The 17,633-nt window shown below is 48.8% G+C and overlaps 4 protein-coding genes across 4 annotated transcripts; 3 read left to right on the top strand and 1 right to left on the bottom strand.

The window, feature by feature from the left end:
* Positions 1-847: 847 nt before the first annotated feature.
* LOC127343235 (cytochrome b561 domain-containing protein At4g18260) lies at positions 848-2,714 on the top strand. Its single transcript, XM_051369359.2, has 4 exons — positions 848-1,353; positions 1,446-1,607; positions 1,718-1,866; positions 1,957-2,714. The coding sequence occupies exons 1-4, from the start codon at positions 1,210-1,212 to the stop codon at positions 2,264-2,266; spliced, it is 765 nt and encodes a 254-aa protein (XP_051225319.1). The 5' UTR covers positions 848-1,209; the 3' UTR covers positions 2,267-2,714.
* A 114-nt stretch (positions 2,715-2,828) lies between these two features.
* Positions 2,829-4,378, bottom strand: LOC127343236 (uncharacterized). Its single transcript, XM_051369360.1, has 3 exons — positions 4,140-4,378; positions 3,370-3,438; positions 2,829-3,276 (listed from the first exon to the last, which is right to left on the bottom strand). The coding sequence occupies exons 1-3, from the start codon at positions 4,318-4,320 to the stop codon at positions 2,966-2,968; spliced, it is 561 nt and encodes a 186-aa protein (XP_051225320.1). The 5' UTR covers positions 4,321-4,378; the 3' UTR covers positions 2,829-2,965.
* A 4,307-nt stretch (positions 4,379-8,685) lies between these two features.
* LOC127343234 (uncharacterized protein At4g18257) lies at positions 8,686-13,762 on the top strand. The gene is made up of 3 exons (XM_051369358.2): positions 8,686-9,134; positions 10,590-10,901; positions 13,348-13,762. The coding sequence occupies exons 1-3, from the start codon at positions 8,797-8,799 to the stop codon at positions 13,526-13,528; spliced, it is 831 nt and encodes a 276-aa protein (XP_051225318.1). The 5' UTR covers positions 8,686-8,796; the 3' UTR covers positions 13,529-13,762.
* Positions 13,763-13,892: 130 nt separating this feature from the next.
* Positions 13,893-15,571, top strand: LOC127343232 (GDSL esterase/lipase At4g10955). The gene is made up of 2 exons (XM_051369357.2): positions 13,893-14,307; positions 14,423-15,571. The coding sequence occupies exons 1-2, from the start codon at positions 14,168-14,170 to the stop codon at positions 15,411-15,413; spliced, it is 1,131 nt and encodes a 376-aa protein (XP_051225317.1). The 5' UTR covers positions 13,893-14,167; the 3' UTR covers positions 15,414-15,571.
* Positions 15,572-17,633: the final 2,062 nt, after the last annotated feature.

The raw sequence follows: 17,633 nt of genomic DNA, 5'->3' as shown, positions 1-17,633 counted from the left end.
TACATGATAACATCTGTCAACCACATACACGCCATCTTGAGAAATAAATACAGTTACCACTCACCACAGTAGAGTAGAGCTGACCATAATGCTCACTCATTGCTCCATCAAAAAACGTAACCGACGGGCCACATTGCCGTATCTAGTGATCATTCAGCGGACGGGTCTAGTGCGGCGGATAGACAAAGGAATTTCTCTAGGCAGAGGCAAGGACGGAGGTTGACAAATGACAAGGACTCATCAACCGGCCCTCCCATTAGCAACGACCACTACTAGCTTTGCGGCCTCTTACGCCAATGCATTGCAGAGATCTTCCCAGCCCCGCCAATATTCTTCACACCCTTCTCTGTGCAGCCAACACCACATCTATCGGAGTGAAAGCCACTCCTGTCCTGATCAGACCGGTGGCTAGCCGTAGGCCCGTAGCCGGCCAGGAGGTATCTATCTTGGACGACGAGGCCATGCATGGATCGTCATCGGAGCACTAGCTAGACATGCAGAAACGGAGTTTGGTGACCATTTACCAACAGATTTCAGCTTGGGGTGGCTCAGATGACCCAAAATTCGGAGAGTCTGTCACTGGAGCCCAGACGAGTTAGTAGAGAAACTGCAGTCAGAAAGATAGGCCGGCACTTACTCGAGTAGGCACCAACGATTTGGAGCCGGCTTTTGCATTTCAGCTGGAGGAGCACCAACGAGAGGAAGCAGTTTCTTTACCTGACCGCACCTCACCACCAGCCACCAGCCACCGCACGGCAAAAGCCCCTCCTCTCCTCGTCCTGCCATAACCCCACGCCATCATCACACTACCACAGAGTTGTAAAAGCTCGGCTAAAATGCGCTCAAAAGCCTCTTTCCCACCTCTCACCTCATCCAGGCATAATATATTGCAGGGCACTACCAAGCAAAGCTAAAGGGAGCCTAGCTTAGCCGCTCACATCAAAATACCCCTGGCATTTGTGCATAGAGTACTGGAAGGCGTCTCCCCCCCTCTCTCTGCTGCTCATCCTCCTGTTCAGGAGGGGTTCATTTCGTCTTTCTGTTCATGGGATTCTAGCGTGTGCAGGATCTTGCCCCTTCTCTTCTTCAGTCATTTTTCGTCGCTGGCATAGATAGGAATCTTGTCCTGGTTGGTCCTTCTCCAGTTACGAAGCTTCGGTTCCCGCTAGTTTGTTTCTTCCCAGGGGTAGGAGGTTTTGACTAGCACAAATGCTGGTGTCTGGGCGAAAAGGACTGCCCGTTCTGTGCACATGTTTTGTGATTTTTTCGCTTCTTACAGTGCCGTCCAATGGCTCGTCAAATTCCACGGAAGATCTCAATCAAAACCACAACAAGACCGGGCATCCTCTTCAGGTAATCAGAGTGTTCTTCTTACACCGAGTTTCTGGCTTCCCCATCAGACTCTTCTTATATAGTGCTAACATCAACAGTTTTATCTCTTGCAGCTGACGCCCAAAGCAGCATTTCAGCTCAAGCTACACGCGCTGTTCCACTGGTCCTCCTTTGGTTTCCTGATGCCTGTCGGGATACTGCTGGTCAGGATGTCAAGCAAGTCGAAAAGCGGCAGATGCGTCCGAGTCCTCTTCTATTGCCATGTCATTTCTCAGGTTCGCATCTTCTCTACGACCTAGCATTTTCCGAGAAATGTTCTCTTTTTTTCATGTTCCATATGGAGTATCAGATTTAATTATTTCTCGTGCTCCGTTGAATTTCGCAGATCGCAGCTGTGCTTCTTGCTACAAGCGGCGCGGCTCTGTCGTTGATGCACTTTGAGAACTCATTCAGTAATACTCACCAGAGAGTAGGATTGGCATTGTATGTATTCATGTGTCTTCAGCCAATCATTGGTTTCTTCAGACCAGAAAGGTGAGATAAAATAACTTCCCTATAGCACCATCCAAATTTGTAGGTTTTCATGTTTCATATGCCTGTACCTGATCCTGTTTATCTCTACAGAGGTGCCAAGGTAAGGAGTCTGTGGTTCTTCATCCACTGGCTTCTCGGCATCGCAGTCTGCGCCACTGGAATCGCAAATGTCTACACTGGCATCCGCACGTACCATGAGAGAACCACCAAAAGCGTGAGCGTTTGGACCGGCCTCCTTACCGTTGAGGTCTCCTTCCTAGCTTTTTTCTATCTCTTGATAGATAGATGGAGCTACATGATCAAACAAGGACATCTCCCTGTCGAGCAGCTAAGACCCAACGATAATCACAGGACCTATCCAACTACTCTTCAGAAAGAGCTGGCTATAGTGCAAGAGTGAGGTCTCCAAATAAAAAACAAGGTGTGGTGGAAGGTGGCATTGTTGTGAATCTGTAAAGGGTAGATGGCAATGCTGCAAAACGGTTTGGTTTGATTGGTGTGTCCTTTCAAGAAGATTGTACAGTTTTTACACTTCTTTTGAGATTGCGGAGAATTGGAGCTCTGGTGTTGTATCTTGTGATCTGAATTTAGATCTTGTTTCATGACACCATTTGGACTGTTTGTGGGAAGCAGACAGATTCAGCATTGACATTTCTTGAGGGGAGAGATAATTAGAAGTTCCGGAACTGTGGTTGATGAGTATCTGTAGACTGGATGTTCTTTGCTTAAGCATTTTTTCAGGCTTGTAGCATATGCAACTTTTCGCAGTGCAATTCTTAAGAGATTGGTCATCTCTGAAATTGTAATAGACATAAGATTTGTTCATGTATGCATGCCATAACAACGTATCCTTATTTTTGTTGGTATTCTACCATCTTTCGTGTCTTCCTTGTTGAATTATAAAGTTGTACCGATGTTCTTTGTGGATAATGGATAAAACATACATATGCCGTATCAGGTGATTAATGGGATAAAAATCTACATACTCCATATAAAGATTCTAATTATATACAAGGATACAATTTTCTTGCAGAGACAAAGTACCCTGATGTGTATGAAAAGTCTGAAGATGATCACTATTAATATGCACCTTTCTTGTTCATGGCAAGAGCTGGACATAGCCAGTTAGGACAGCAATAGCTAAAATGGCGATAGGCGGCCCGAGCACGAATACCCCGACAGTTGCGAAGAACACCGAGTCATTCCTCCCACTGACCTTGGTGAGCAGCGCTTGCCTCTTGATGTTCCTCCTCTGCGAGACGGTCAGGGCGTTGAGGGTCTTGAGGCCTTGCCTGAGCCTCTTTCCCAGCGGGAGGGTGAACGTGAATTCGTCGCCCCTGTCACCGTACAGCGCTGCCAGTTGCTCCCGGATGGTAGTTTGCACACGGGTTTCTGTAGGGGCGCCATTCTCTGAGCGTCAGGAGAGATTGTTGTTAGTTGTCAGACATGAGAGTTGGGCAGGAACGATAAGGAAATATGGCGATTTTGCAGTATGGAAGGTACCAGTGGCATCAGTTGTAGAGGATGATGTCAGTTGCTCCAGGAAATCCAACTGTGTGCGTGCCGAAGAAACTATAGAAGACAAGATGGTAATGTCAACTGCTGATACTAATTAAGATGAGAAGTTCGAAACAAGGAAGCTTGCTACACATGGGGACTGTAATTACATCTTAACTTAGCTTTGGATTGGTAAGTAGATGAATTTACAGTGCGTTTGGATTGTGCCCGCACCAGCCCTACCAAAATTGGCCAGCCAAAAATATTTGGCAGAGGATTCCAACGCCCAGGGTTGGCCAAAAATTTGGCTACAATCTGTGAAGGGAACACCAACTAGTCCATTGGCAGCCAGAAATTGGCAACAGACCAAACATATGTAAAGATAATTGGCATGACCAATATTGTTGGTAGGGTCAGCCGGCCGGGGCCATAAACGAAACATATCCTTACAGCCTCTGCCATCCAACCTAACAGCAACACGATCAGATTGAACACTGTGCCCACTGTTTCTGCTAGACATCATCACGTTGTTCAGAGAAATTGCTGAATTTTGTAAGTTACTGGATAGTATGAAACATTTCACATACTAGGTCAAATAGTCCCAATCCTACACAGCTTCTTGCGATTTCGAACAGACCATGCATAATTTACCCTACTTTTCGATCCTATGCAACTCTGTTTTTTCATCAGACTCGCACCGTGACGGGGGTAACAGTAGCATAGTTCATACACACTTGTTCAGTTATAAAAAGCGACGAAGCCTTGAGGGACGGTACCTGATACGCTGGGATCCTGTGTGGCGCCCTCGAACTCCTGCCGAGCAGCCTTGCAGCCGCCCAGCGATCTCGGCGCCGGCGAGACGGATGCCTTGAGGGGCACCCTCGCGCTCTTCACGGCCGCCGCCGCGTCCACCGCCTGGAGCCTCGCGGCGGAGGAAGGGGAGAAGCTGCAGGCCATGAACCGGCGCAGGTTTTGTGGCTCTTGCCCAGTTACCCGAGACCCGAGCGATCGATAGAGGCAATTCGACTTGTTTGGCGTCAATTGTGGTGGGAATTTTCCGCTCCGCGTCACCACACGTTCCACTTCATGTGGTGGAGCAAGGGGGACGGGCCCACAGAACAATATTCTGGAATCACCTTTTTTTTAGACAAATTCTGGAATCAGCTGACTTCGAGTTGAGGCTCCCAAATTTTGGAGTAAACTAAAACAAAAACTACGTGCCACAAGTATTGCTATTTTTTTTGCCAAAATTACCAAAAAAAAGGCACTAGTTTGTTACACATAGCACTGCTCCGGAGAGTTGTCGCCCAAAGTCTCATGTGATTAAGTTTTGACGACAAACCTGACATGCTTGGCCCGCATGTTGAGTTGATCGTGGGCCCCACATGTCATCTATATCCTCCTTTCTCTTGATCCCGTGCTACCGGTGGAGAGGCTACACGATCGGTGCTCTACCGCCGCGGCTACGACGAGGTTGTAGAGGAGGTAAGGGCACGGGGCTTCAGCTAAGAGAAGCACCTGAGTGGCCTTGTTCTTGGAGGCGGAAAGTTGTCATGGCCCTCGCAACGTCGGTCCCGTTGATGCAGGTGCCTGATTTCCTCTGCAGAACACGATCAAAGGCACAAGGAAGAGGGAGAACCAACTCAAACGAACATGATGCTTACCTCGAATCTAAAGTCGAGGTCAGGGGCTTCTGGAGGCACATAGAAAACACCATGCACGCCGACAACGGAGCTCGAAACAGATCGGCACGGGGTCCTGCTCAGGGACACGTGATAGTTCAGGAGCGACATTAGACGATTGGTGGGAACGTAGGGATGCCCATGAAGCCGATAGAAGATCCAAGGAGGAGGCAGTTGTGGAGATCGATACGACGACGTTGCCACACGAGAGGCGGAGAAGATGAGGACCGACCTGCCAATTTCAGGCGCAGCCCTCCAAGTCGTGTCGGATAGAGGCTCCTCACGGTACGACGGCTCCAACACAAAGACGAAGGAGGAAGAGATTGACCAAGGCGGGAGAATTTTGCAGCATCGTGGATGGCTGCTTGTCTAATTAGAGGACGAATTCCTCGTCAAGGAAAAAGGAATAACATCAGCATTTGAAATTTAAATTTGCTAGATCGCCTCGACAGGGAAGTCATTTCCTCTATGGACCAGGTCGGTCGAGGGTCACGTATGTAGGAAATCGACAAGCTACAGTTCTCACCTGAGCCATTGATGCATGGGGAAATTAGGGGAATATTAGGGAAGCTCTGACAACTGGTCCCATCACATAAGTATATTTTCTCATGGGTTGACAAGTCATCGTTTACATGCGGGCCCAACCTGTCATGTATGTCGTCAAACTGTGATTAATGGAGAGTTTGCACAACACGTGACAACTCGGTCAAGTAGTGTTATATTTTTGAAAAATTACCAAAAAAAATAGTACTGACTAGGGGTGGAAATTGGTAATGGATAGTCCATATTAAAAATGGAAGTGGTAATATCTAAATCCGGATGTCAATGAAAATTGATATGGCAAATATCCGGATCCGTTTTTTCAGAAACAAATACAAATGTGGTATTGAATTTTGAAACAAATGTGGACATGGAAATGAAAATATCCGTATCCGAATAAGATTATGTTAGACAATTTTAGTATTTGGACCCCAATATGCCAATTACCTAACATAGAGAAGCTAACAAATCAATCAAATGTTATTTTATGTGATTGTACTTGGCATTTTTTATAGAAGAAAATTCCGCGAGATCCGGGTTGCTCTGAAGACTCGAACCCCGGGTGGTTGGCTTGCGCTCCCGCGCGACTAAGAGCATCCCCACTCGTTGGCGCTCCCCACGCCCAAATCCGGACGAAACAACCGCCGGATTGGACGAAAATAAGTCGTGGGGAGTACCGTATTTCCAGTCGTCCACCCGGAGTTCGGCGGATAGAGTTTAAATTCAAACAAATCGCCGTCTCGCGCTACAAGTACGGCCAGTTGATCGGCAAAAGGAGCAAAAGGATCAGCCACAGATCGGCGATCGGAGGGAAATTACACGGAGACAGGCTCGTCGGCAGTCCCGGCCGGCACGGCGGTGTCCGACGGACCAGTTTCCTCACACGTCGTGGCCGAAGCGGCTGCGGCGGCCGACGATGAAGCAGCGGCAGTGGACGTCGAAGCAGCCGCAGTCGACGAGGTAGATGGTGAGGCAGACGAGGTAGGAGCCGGCGGAGACGACGAAGGACTGGCCGGAGTGGCTCGGAGGATGTCGCTGCGGTGGCCCTGGTACCAATTCCTCGTCTCCTCGTCCATCAGTTCCATGTCGCCGCCGCCCATGAGGAACGCCAAGTCTGTGTTCCTCTTCTTCGCCGCCGCCGTCGTCTTCAGCAGGGCGATCCGGACGCCTTGGTTGGCGAGCATCTCCCGCCACCTGCCGTCGAACTTGTCGTTCCTCCCGTCGGCGTGCGACCTCAAGTCGGCCCAGCACTTGTCGATCGACGCCTGCATCCTGTCGGCGGGATTGCCCGTCTTTTTGAGCTCTTTGAGCTTCTTCTGGCCGAGTTCAGGGCGCCCTTCCGCCGCGCTTGCCGCCGGAGCGTCGGGGTTGTACTGCTCGGTCTTGCTCTTCGAGAGGGTCGTGCGGACTTCCTTCCACTTCTCGCAGTGCTCGAGGCGGGCGTAGACGTTGAGGAACTTGAACTGCAGGCCGGTGTCGTCCGTGTACATGTCCAAAGCTCGGCGCAGCTGGGGAAAAAAGAGCACGGCGATACGGGTCAGCTAACGACGATGTACCTCGGTGATGCAGGGTCGACGGAGCATATCTTTTGCTCCAAGTCGTGGCCGCTGATCGGCCGTTTGTCGCACTCCTCCTGTATGCCGTGCCATTTGCTGCACGCCGTCTGCATGAGCCCCCAATGGGTGGCCATTGCCTTGTCTCCCCGGAACACGTTCATGTTCGTCTTGTTGAAGTAGGGATCGACGAGTTTGCGCTCCTCGTACGCCTGCTTCACTCGAAGCCAATATGTGTCGAACGACTGATTGGCCCCGATTATGCCATTCATGGACACGGTCTTCCAAGCTTCGGCGAGGCACTCCTCTTCCTTCGGCGTCCATTTGATACGCGGTTCGGCAGGCGGCGAGTCCTTCTTCCTCTTCTTCTTCCCCTTCGACAGGTTGGCGGCGGCTTGTGTTGGCTCTTCTTCTTCCTCGTCTTCTTCTTCGACGGCTTGGCTTCCGTCGGCAACATCCTCCCGATGCTCGTTGCGCGCCGCCACAGCGGCCGTCGCCCTCTGCTCCTCTTGCGTGAAGAACCCCGGGCACGCAGCGACGGCGGCCATGAAAAACCCCGGGCTCGCAGCGGCGGCGGCGGAGCCGGAGGTGATCATCTCGTGGATCTCCTCTTCGTTCGGCGCCGCCATCGCACCGAACGCGAGCGGCCCTCGTCGCATGGCCGGCGAGGTGTCCTCGATTCGTCCTGGGCCGCCGACGTCAAGCTCGGGCGGCGACAGCGTGGACCTGGACGGTTGGACGTAGGCGCCCTCTTGGAACACGGCAGTCGGCGACGACGAGTACAGCGAAGGGGAGAAGGACGACGGGGAACTGGTTGTACCTTGCGTCGGCCATTGGCCGGGGAACATGCTGCCGCCGCCCATGGCCAGGCTGATCATCCTCGCTTGTTCGTCCTGGGCCGCCGCCGCCGCCCTCTTGGCGGCGGCTTTTTTCACCCTCTCCGCCCTGCCGCTTGTTTCCACCTCGCGCCGTTTCTCGTCCGCCGCCCACTCGGCGTTCGACATGCTCGGCGGCTTCGTCTTCTTCGCCCGCATCTTCCTCGCCGGCGCCTTTGGCGGCATTTTGGTGGACGAGAGGACGAGGAGGAGAGTGGTGGTGGACGAGAAGACGCCGTCGGGAACTGGAGCTGGAAGACAAGGAGATTGGGGAATTTCGGCGGGAGAGAATGGGGATATGCAAGCAAATTGGAGGGAATGGGGATATGCAAGCAAATTGAAGGGAAAATCGACAGGATTTGGTTTTCCAGTCGCCGACTACGCGGGTCCACACGACGTTTCGCGCCAAAATCTTTCGTTCGGAGTCCCCGAGCGCGCCCCGGGGGGCCGGGGATGGCGTGGGCTCGCCGGATGGATGAAGGGCCAAATCCGGACGAAAACGAGGAACCGGGGGCGCGACTGGACCGAATTTCGCCGTCCGGATGGAAAAAAGTCGCTCGGGGCCCTCGTCGGGGGCACCAGTGAAGATGCTCTAACCAGCAGGCGACGCTCTGTTCTCATTTACTCCGAAATTATGACATCACCCAGCCTGTGAAACTTCAGCCCACGGGCTAGAGTCAAAAGCGCCGCAAAGCTGATAGCCCAGCCCACGCATCCCCTCCCCTCCTTCCCCAATCCTTCTGCCGACGAACCCATTCTTCCCGAATCGCCACCGCCACCGCCATGATGCCGTCGCCGGCAGGTACCGCGCCGCCCTCCTCCTCCGCCTCCTCCGCGGCCGCGCCGAACCAGCAGGGCGGTGTTCCGAAGGAGCGGCGGATGGAGTCGCTCGGGTGGCTGACGGAGTCGACGGTGATGCCCAAGAAGCACAAGGCCATCGAGGGCGTCGGCGCGGCGTCCATACTCGACCTCAAGGCCCAGCTCTACCGCACCCAGGAGGAGGCCCGCAACTCCGCCCCCGCCGACGCCGCCTCCGGCGAGTTCCGCCGCGCCAAGAAACGCTCCGGCCCTGCCGACCCCCTCGGCGCCAAGAACTCCGGCGTTGACGCACGTGCCCACAAGTACGTCCGCGGTTATCATCCTTATCGTATTTATTACTCTGCGTGATTTAACCTTGGCCATCTGATGTTAGATTTGAGAAGAATTGCTGAATCAACCCTATGTTTTGCCCTTTCACGGTAGTATGATATCCCCAACATGGATCGTCTGTAGTAAGAGCGTGAATTAAGTAGCTGCAGTTCTTTACCTGTGAAGGATTGCTTGATACTGGATTTTGAAGTTTGAACACTGTAGGATATTAGGTTGCCATGTCCTTAGGGCAGTGCAAACTATACAAGCAGTGTACAAAGACACAGTCAGCTGCTGTCTCTTCTGCTCTTCCTTGCCAATCTGGAGAGAGCACTAGTTGCAACTAATGTAATGGACTACTTAATGCTTGAACGATTTCAAAAAACGTGGTGATCACATTGGATTTTAGGTTTATGGGCTATTTGCGTGTCTTTCTGGTGAGATGTGGTCTATGGGTGTTGCTTGGCACAGCAACTGCAATACACACATAAATGATTAAATTCGTAAGTTGTGCAATATGCATGAAATAGACAAGTTAAGCTATACACACTCGTATGAATCAATCTTGCCTGGGAAATTGTATATAACGAAATTCCGATTCTTGCAACCAGGCGACACATAGTTCACTGTCACAGAGTTTTTAATTCATGCAAGAATTAAGCATGTATGGACACTACCCATTGTATAGTTGTTTTCACTATTCTCTCCGCTTGACATGAAGGGGTACAAGAGATAGCAGCTGACTCTATCTTTGACATGCCCTTACCAATCTTTGTTTATGTGACTTGTGTTAGGAAAGTAATTGCCTGTATAGGCATTAGTTGTCTGTTGCTCTAATAGGAGGACTGACTCATAACTGACTGAGCTTAATCTCTCTTTACGGATGCATGTGCCTTGTTAGGTGCTTCGCCGAACCTAGTTTGTGTTGCCCTTGGGCTATCCAAGGTAGCAAGCTAGGAATTCTTCAGGATAATAATTGATACTGGTTCATACTCATAGTTTTGTTGAAGGATATTCACATTTTCTATTTTTAGCATGCACAATTCCTGAATAAATGAAGGCACTTTTAAGTGGTTGTATATCTAGTAATTAAAGGAGTAAACTGTTACATGTGCTGTTACATTGTGCGGTTTGTCCGGAGTAATACAATTTACCTTTTTCTAGCGCATATGCAAATTAACAGTGAATATAATTGAGAGGATATGTCTGCTAACCGTTATTTGACTTTTGCTGTTTTTCAATGCTGAATATCTGACATCCTTGCGACTGTTGCTCTTGTATTAATTTTTTTTTTCTGCTTTTCATGTAGCATTTCTAAGGATATTGATTTCACACTATCAATTTCTCGTTTTTTCTCAGTCTATTATTTGATGTTCATACTTTTGTCATTTCACTTTTGTGCATGCCCTTGGTGTGAACTGATTATTTAATGTTTGCTTTTGAAACAGAGATAAGCTGGAGCTGAAAGCTGTGAAAGATGGGTCTGTATGTTATTCTGCCCTAGAAAAGAAGGCAGAGTTGTATGAGAAATTAGCCAGAGGCGAGCTACCTGATGAAGAAGACCAGGAGAAATATTGTGTTGATTTCTTCCAGAAAAGTTTTCACCAAGTCAGTGAGCGCCGGCAGCCAGAGACCCCTACTGCCTCTGAGCGTGCAGAACCAGAAAATGAGAGTGCCGATTCAATGCCAAATGCCAAGCCAATGGGGCTTGGACGAACTGGTACAACAATTGACCAGGACGAGCACAGACGCTTTGTCAGGTACTGTTTTCTTCTGATAGTTGTTGCATCGAACTGAACTTCTGTACTACTTCTTGAGAAATCACAGTAAAAGTGTTGCTCTAGGACATATAGATAACAAATTAGAATTTGTGTCCTAACACTTGTAATTATTTGATGCTTGCATAAACACTGAACATGAATGGTAGATATTTTACAAAATTGGAACTGGTGTTTCTAGCTTGTAGCTATTTGATGCTTGCGTAAACCACTGAACATGAATTAGGCTCCCAATTGCAGTTTCCTTTTCATGCCTTTTAGTTCTGGCATATTGTGCAATGTGCATGATCAATTTTTTTAGCATGCCATCACAACAGAGACATGTCCTTAAACGGAGGTTGTCAATTATTAGTCTCTGTGCGAGTAATACCATATGCAAATCTGTACTGGCCTGTTTGGATGTTTGCATTTAGGCCTGGTATTAGACATTGGTATTCTAGAGACCCGAATATCCCGAAATGAGAACGTTTGGATGGCCTCAGTATTCATGCGATGCATTCGGGCTGAATATTGAGGTCCTAAAATTTTGCCTAACTAGCCCGCTCCCGAATACGGAGGCCTAGAGCCATGGTTTTAAAGGCGTCGCCTTAGGGACGCCTAAGCGTCCAAGCGCTCCCCCTCCGCCTTAGAAAAACGCCCGCCTTAGGCGCCTAGGCGTCCAAAGCGTCTGCCTAGGCGTCGCCTAAGCGTCGGAGCGCCCCCCCCCCCCCCCCCCCTTCGCCTTAGGACGCCTTGGCGCCTTTAAAACCATGCCTAGAGCTAAACATTGCAATGCATTCGGGCCACGAAAGGTTTTCTCTCGTGTGTGACTCATCTCTCCCCAACCCCGCTCGACGGAAGAACTCGTGCGCGACCTACGGAGCGGCGGCGGTGCAGGTACCACCGTCGCCCATCCCGCCCTCCTCCTCCGGCTACCAGCATGGCGCCGTATTCCATCCCCGGCACGCTCCCCCGTGTGGCTTTCCCAGAACTCCGGCATCCGGCCTCTTGTGGCAACGGCGTGCTCGCCGACGCTGCCTGTGTATCCCGTCGCGCCTCTCCGCAATGCGCGCGCTGGACAAACCACATTTGTGAGCGACGCCGCGTGATGCTGATACAAGACATCGACCGCATGCAGTACGAGCTTATGCTCAACTTGCAGCTCTGGAATTTTGGTCGTGGGATTTTTACCAAGCGGAGAAAATTTGCTAGAAGCTTTATTCCGATTACAAGAAACACGTGTTAAAATTACAGATCCTTTACGTGCTCCCAGTTTACTATAGAGAGGGTAAACAAATTAAATAAGTTTGAACATCGCCTTTTTTTCTTCGTTATTTGGATTTCATTCCTTGCGAAATGTTGTAGCTCTTGCGTTCAATTTTTACACGTTAGTATAATGACGGAAGTCTCTCACAATTGCAATTCCACACTTTGACCACCCAAACAACATTTTGCATTCAACCTTAATATCAAGCCGGGCATCCGAATATGTAAACATCAAAACAAAAATATTGACATTGGCTCTCAATATCAAAATCTTGGGCATTGTACATTCAACCCAATACAATGCCAAGCCTCCCAATGCAAACATCCAAATGGAACACAAGTTGTGTTTAGCTGTTTCATGTGTAGAGTAGCAGTAGTTACAGTTTGTAAGGTACCAAAACTGTCTTGTGGACTTGTACTACGAGGAGCATTGCACGTTGAGTGTTAAGGTGGGATACACAATTATATACTATGTGAATTGCTGACATTTTCCTGTTCTCTTTTCATTTGTCACGTCTTTCCTATCCAAGTAAACACTAAGTAATTTTTTTGTCCTTTACAGTAAATATATAGCAAGACTTGCAGTCCTTTGGTACATGTATTCTTCACTAATCCGCTGACCTAATTAAAACGCGTCTTAGTATACTTTAGACACAGTAACCAGTAGTACAATCATAGCCAGTGAAGTACTTATGAGTTATGACGCAGTGAGTCGTACAAACTTCCCAAGCATCTCAATCATTAATACCTCTGGAATGTGTTGGTTTCAAGCCTTGTATGGTGAGACACAGATACGGGATACATCAGGAGATGTGCAGAAGTTGAGACCATAGAGTGAATCCAGCTAACAGTAGCCACATGATAAAGAGAGATGCGACATGGATAGGAAACTGGAAAGATTTCCAACAGTTAATATTACTCCAGCCTCTAGGAATTGTTTTGAGTGGAAATGATGTTGCAAAGGTAGTAAATCCAACTTTAAAACTGACGCTTTGTACAACAGTACAAAATGTCATGATGAAGGATTCATGTAGACCCCTTGATTGCCTGTACTCACTGACATAGACATCAAAATGTTATCATTGCCAGGTGCTATTGAATTTGCAAATTAAACGATTTTGTTTCCCCCCTGAGAATAATATTTTCAGGTCCTTGACTAACTTGCACGATTGCATGTCTGCAGGGAGGTTCACGAGGAAGTAAGTGAGGCTAGGCATAAGGCTTCAACGATGAAATCCCGGCGACAAGAGCAGGAGTTGGCTCGCAGAGAGAAACTGAAGCAAGCTTATCTCAAGAAACGCCTGGAAAAGTTGATTGCTGAAAAGCAGGCATCTTCAGCCAGTGATGACCAACCAGCTAGCTAGTCAAGATTGTGTATGTCTTCACTTGTGTCCAGGTAGCAGTTGTAGTTCGTGCGATCATGATTGATGCAACTGACCATGGGAACTTCCTTTTGCATGTGATCCCCTTGATCCAGCGAAACCAAATACAGAAAGTGGTCTCGGAATGTACAGTGGCTTCGTTCACAATATTGTTGTACAAATCTAACCAAATATAGACCAATTTGAATTTTGACAGTGACACATTTTGATCCTCCACTTGTTTGCTAGGCCTTCCTGCAACCTTTTTTCTATCATGGCCCTCTTTAGATGCTTCTCGCCGCCGCTGAGCATATCACCGCCATCTCCATTTCTGTGAGATGTGTAGCTCAAAAGTTGGCGAATCTTATGCGCCCAACTCTAACTATGATCCACCAGTTCTACCTTAGCATGGTACAGAGAGGAGAAAGAAGCAGGTTCCCTGTTCCACTGACTGGATGGGAGAGACAGGATGATGGAATAAAGACGACCGAAGATAAAAAAGCTCCGCCGTGCTTTCTCTGATTCTTTTCAACTTGAAAGAAACTATCCTTGCCCAAGCTAAACTACATATCATCCAACGGCCGAACAATTGCCGGCGAGAAGACAACACTGCGTGGTCTGCGACTTCAGGGTGGAGGATCGATGGCCAAGCCGGTGCCGACCAAGAAAGCCGGCAATGCAGCAGCGGCGGTGGTGCCAGTATCGAATCCGTTCGATTTCCATGTGTACGGCCCCCGCAAGCTCTCGTTCACGAGCTGGAAAGATCTTCTTAGCTCAAGCTGGTCAGTTACGCCGTACACGTTTGTTTCACATGAATGAGTGTTGCATTGCCCATTTGCATCCAGCTTCGCTTCCGATGATTACAGGAATTTCGTTTTGTTGCGATACTGGATGCAGGAAGAATCCCAACTACCGGCGGATGGTGATCGCGTGCTTCATCCAGGGAGCGTACATGCTGGAGCTGGACCGGCAGGAGAAGCGCGACGAGCGCACCGGCCTCGCGTCGCAGTGGTGGCGTCCGTTCAAGTACAGGCTCGTCCAGGCGCTCGTCGACGAGCGCGACGGCTCCATCTACGGCGCCGTCCTCGAGTGGGACCGCCAGGCCGCGCTGTCGGACTACATCCCGTTCCGCCCCACCCGCGCGCCGGCCGCCGTGGTGGCGCTGCGCGGCACGCTGCTCAAGGCGCCCACGTTCCGCCGCGACGTCGTGGACGACCTCCGGTTCCTCACCTGGGACAGCCTCAAGGGCTCGGTCCGCTTCGCCGGCGCGCTGGCGGCGCTGCGGGACGCCGCGCGCAGGTTCGGCGTGGGCAACGTGTGCGTGGGAGGGCACTCGCTGGGCGCCGGGTTCGCGCTGCAGGTGGGCAAGGCGCTGGCCAAGGAGGGCGTCTTCGTGGAGTGCCACGTCTTCAACCCGCCGTCCGTGTCGCTCGCCATGAGCCTCAAGGGCTTCGCCGAGACCGCCGGCGAGCTGTGGGGCCGCGTGCGCGCCTGGATCCCCTACATGGGCACGCAGGTGGCCGACGCGGGCGGCAACAGTGAGAGCGAGGCGAAGGCGTCGCTGGCGCGCGCGGGGATGGCGAAGTGGCTGCCGCACCTGTACATCAACACCAACGACTACATCTGCTGCTACTACAGCGACGCGGCGAGCGGGACGGCGACCGTCGCTGTCGGCAGCGGGGGCGGGAGCGGTACCACCATGGCCGGAGTGGCGAGGATGCTGGTTGTTTCTAAGGGGCCGAGCAAGTTCCTGGCCGCGCACGGGCTGGAGCAGTGGTGGGCTGACGACGTCGAGCTGCAGGTGGCGCTCAACCACAGCAAGCTCGTCGACCGCCAGCTAAGGTCGCTCTACGCCCAGCCGCCGGCCGCACCGGGCGCCGGAAGTTAGGCTCCTGTGACAGCAGTGTACTGGTGTTATTTGATCTTGTCGAAGGCTGGGTTATTATGCCACGCAAATCGACCGTTTCATAGCACAGAAAAGTTCATCCGCTCTCAACTTTGCAACTGAGTTTAATTCGCGGGACACTTCTATTTCCACTTGATCAACCCCGAACCATCACGTCCGTTGACGAAAATTCGAGGCTAAAACTGAAATAAGTAGGTTTCTCTCAAACCATTGTCGAAACCAGTTTGAATTTCAAACTCAAATGCAACTAAACAAGCAGGTTTCTCGCAAACTGTCAGTCAAAATGAGCTGAAACTTTACCAAAATGCTCACTGAAATATGGGTGAATTAATATATTCATTGCAATTTTTCAGAAGGAGCTGAACTTTGAAACCAAATTTCACAAACCATTTTGACAAACTGAGCTGAATGTTTGCCTCAATGCTCACTTAAGTATGTCTGATTTACTAGATTTATTTAATTTAAACCTTTATGCGTAATGCATGAAACCTCCTAATTATTTAGGTTTGAGTTAGGTAGAGTAATGTGAAGTCCAGCGTTGTAAATGGAACTCAATTAGTACATGTTGAGGGGCGTAAGATAAAATTATCTTATCTAACTACATGTTGAGGAACCCAAATTCAAAGAGGAGTATTAGCTTCAACGACAACAGTTTCACACCAAATCCCCCTTTGAATTTAGACCTAAATATCCTGGTGCCCTTGACCATATACTCCCTCTATTTCAATGAAAAGGTCTATAAATTTAGTCAAAAGCAACGACATCTTAGTTTGACGAAAGTTTTGTACAAAAACATGAACATCTACGATATCAAATCAATATAGATTCACCATACAATATACTTTAACAATATATTTATTTAATATTGTAAATGTTAATATTTTCTTCTATATATTTGATCAAATTTAGCGGAAATTCAATTCGGCTCCCGGGTGCATATGCTCCCTCTACCAAAAAATCATATTTTGAACTATTAAAAAAATTTGACAAAAAATTCTACATGTACATCTGCATGATATATGTGCGTTCGTCAAGTTTCACGAAAAACTGATAATTTTTGTGGTCTATGTAAAAATGAGAAAATTTATCTTGTCAAAAGCTTTATTTTAAACACTGAATTTTGTATTTTTCACACACGTCACATGATAAGTTGATTTTTTTTATGAAACAACTTTGTGAGCGCATAGCACGTGAAGATAAAAGTGCGAATTTTTTGTTTCAATTTTTTTGAAATTCAAAATGTGTGCAAGATGCAATTCAAAATATAGGGAGCATATGCTCCCATGTTCCAAAACACCACTCCCCAAATTTAGCACGATTTAACTTTTAAATATATTTATAGGACTTACTTATTGGAACGAGGTAGTAGTGTTTAACTTCTTCCTTTCCCCTATCACCGAAAAAGTCTTTCACGTGTTTATCCATTTTTCCCCAAAGGTCTTATTCAACAAGAACATAGACATATAAAAGTAAAAAAGATCATATAGACCGGAGTCCAACAGAGTTAACCTAGAACAGATGATATAAAATCCCCAATCCAAGCATCCAAATATTTTAGCATCTTAGTATCAAGAAAAACCAATCAATATTTTAAAAGCATCAAGTATAAGCTTTGTTGTATTCATTATCAGCTCGAATAGTATTTTTTTCACTTATCAGACAATTCATTTTCAAACAACGCATCATTTCAACCCTTTCAAATCTATTATCTACCTTGATGGCTAGGGATGCTCGGCCGGGCATGGTCACGTCTCCATGCCCCCGTCATCCGCCACCTCTGCTCGCATGCCTCCTTGACGCCGCCTACCACCTGTTGTTTTGGTCGTGTCAGACGTAGGCACCGCATGGCTCGCTTGGAGGATGGTTTGAGTGAGCGGCCTTCGGTGTCCACATCCACCTCTGCAGGGTCGTTCTACTATTCAGCCTCAACATCATCAACAAAATTAAAATTGGTGAAGAAAGGTATTCGTTGGGGTGTTGGAGATGGAACGAAAATTAAAATTCTATCAGACCCCTGTGTTCCTGATGTGAAGCCCTATATGCTTCGCCCCTGATCCCTATTCCCTAGGACCAAACGGTGAACTTGCTAATCTTGGAGGATGTCAAAACCTGGGACGTGGAGCTTGTGAGAACGATCTTCGATGAAGCCACAACTGACAAGATTCTGCAGATTCCCATTAGTCGGCACAGCGGGGATGATCA

The sequence above is a fragment of the Lolium perenne genome, chromosome 3 (assembly GCF_019359855.2).
Source record: "Lolium perenne isolate Kyuss_39 chromosome 3, Kyuss_2.0, whole genome shotgun sequence".
Lineage (NCBI taxonomy): Eukaryota > Viridiplantae > Streptophyta > Magnoliopsida > Poales > Poaceae > Lolium > Lolium perenne.
Note: the sequence above shows the minus strand (reverse complement) of the source record. Positions and strands in the feature narration are given on the sequence as shown.

Coding starts and splice junctions, on each gene's coding strand:
- LOC127343234 (XM_051369358.2), top strand. CDS start 8,797: ATGATGCCGTCGCCGGCAGGTACCGCGCCGCCCTCCTCCTCCGCCTCC. Junction 9,135..10,589: donor GTTGACGCACGTGCCCACAA/GTACGTCCGCGG, acceptor CTTTTGAAACAG/AGATAAGCTGGAGCTGAAAG. Junction 10,902..13,347: donor GAGCACAGACGCTTTGTCAG/GTACTGTTTTCT, acceptor GCATGTCTGCAG/GGAGGTTCACGAGGAAGTAA.
- LOC127343235 (XM_051369359.2), top strand. CDS start 1,210: ATGCTGGTGTCTGGGCGAAAAGGACTGCCCGTTCTGTGCACATGTTTT. Junction 1,354..1,445: donor AGACCGGGCATCCTCTTCAG/GTAATCAGAGTG, acceptor TATCTCTTGCAG/CTGACGCCCAAAGCAGCATT. Junction 1,608..1,717: donor ATTGCCATGTCATTTCTCAG/GTTCGCATCTTC, acceptor TGAATTTCGCAG/ATCGCAGCTGTGCTTCTTGC.
- LOC127343232 (XM_051369357.2), top strand. CDS start 14,168: ATGGCCAAGCCGGTGCCGACCAAGAAAGCCGGCAATGCAGCAGCGGCG. Junction 14,308..14,422: donor GATCTTCTTAGCTCAAGCTG/GTCAGTTACGCC, acceptor TACTGGATGCAG/GAAGAATCCCAACTACCGGC.
- LOC127343236 (XM_051369360.1), bottom strand. CDS start 4,320: ATGGCCTGCAGCTTCTCCCCTTCCTCCGCCGCGAGGCTCCAGGCGGTG. Junction 3,439..4,139: donor ACAGGATCCCAGCGTATCAG/GTACCGTCCCTC, acceptor TGTCTTCTATAG/TTTCTTCGGCACGCACACAG. Junction 3,277..3,369: donor CTCTACAACTGATGCCACTG/GTACCTTCCATA, acceptor CCTGACGCTCAG/AGAATGGCGCCCCTACAGAA.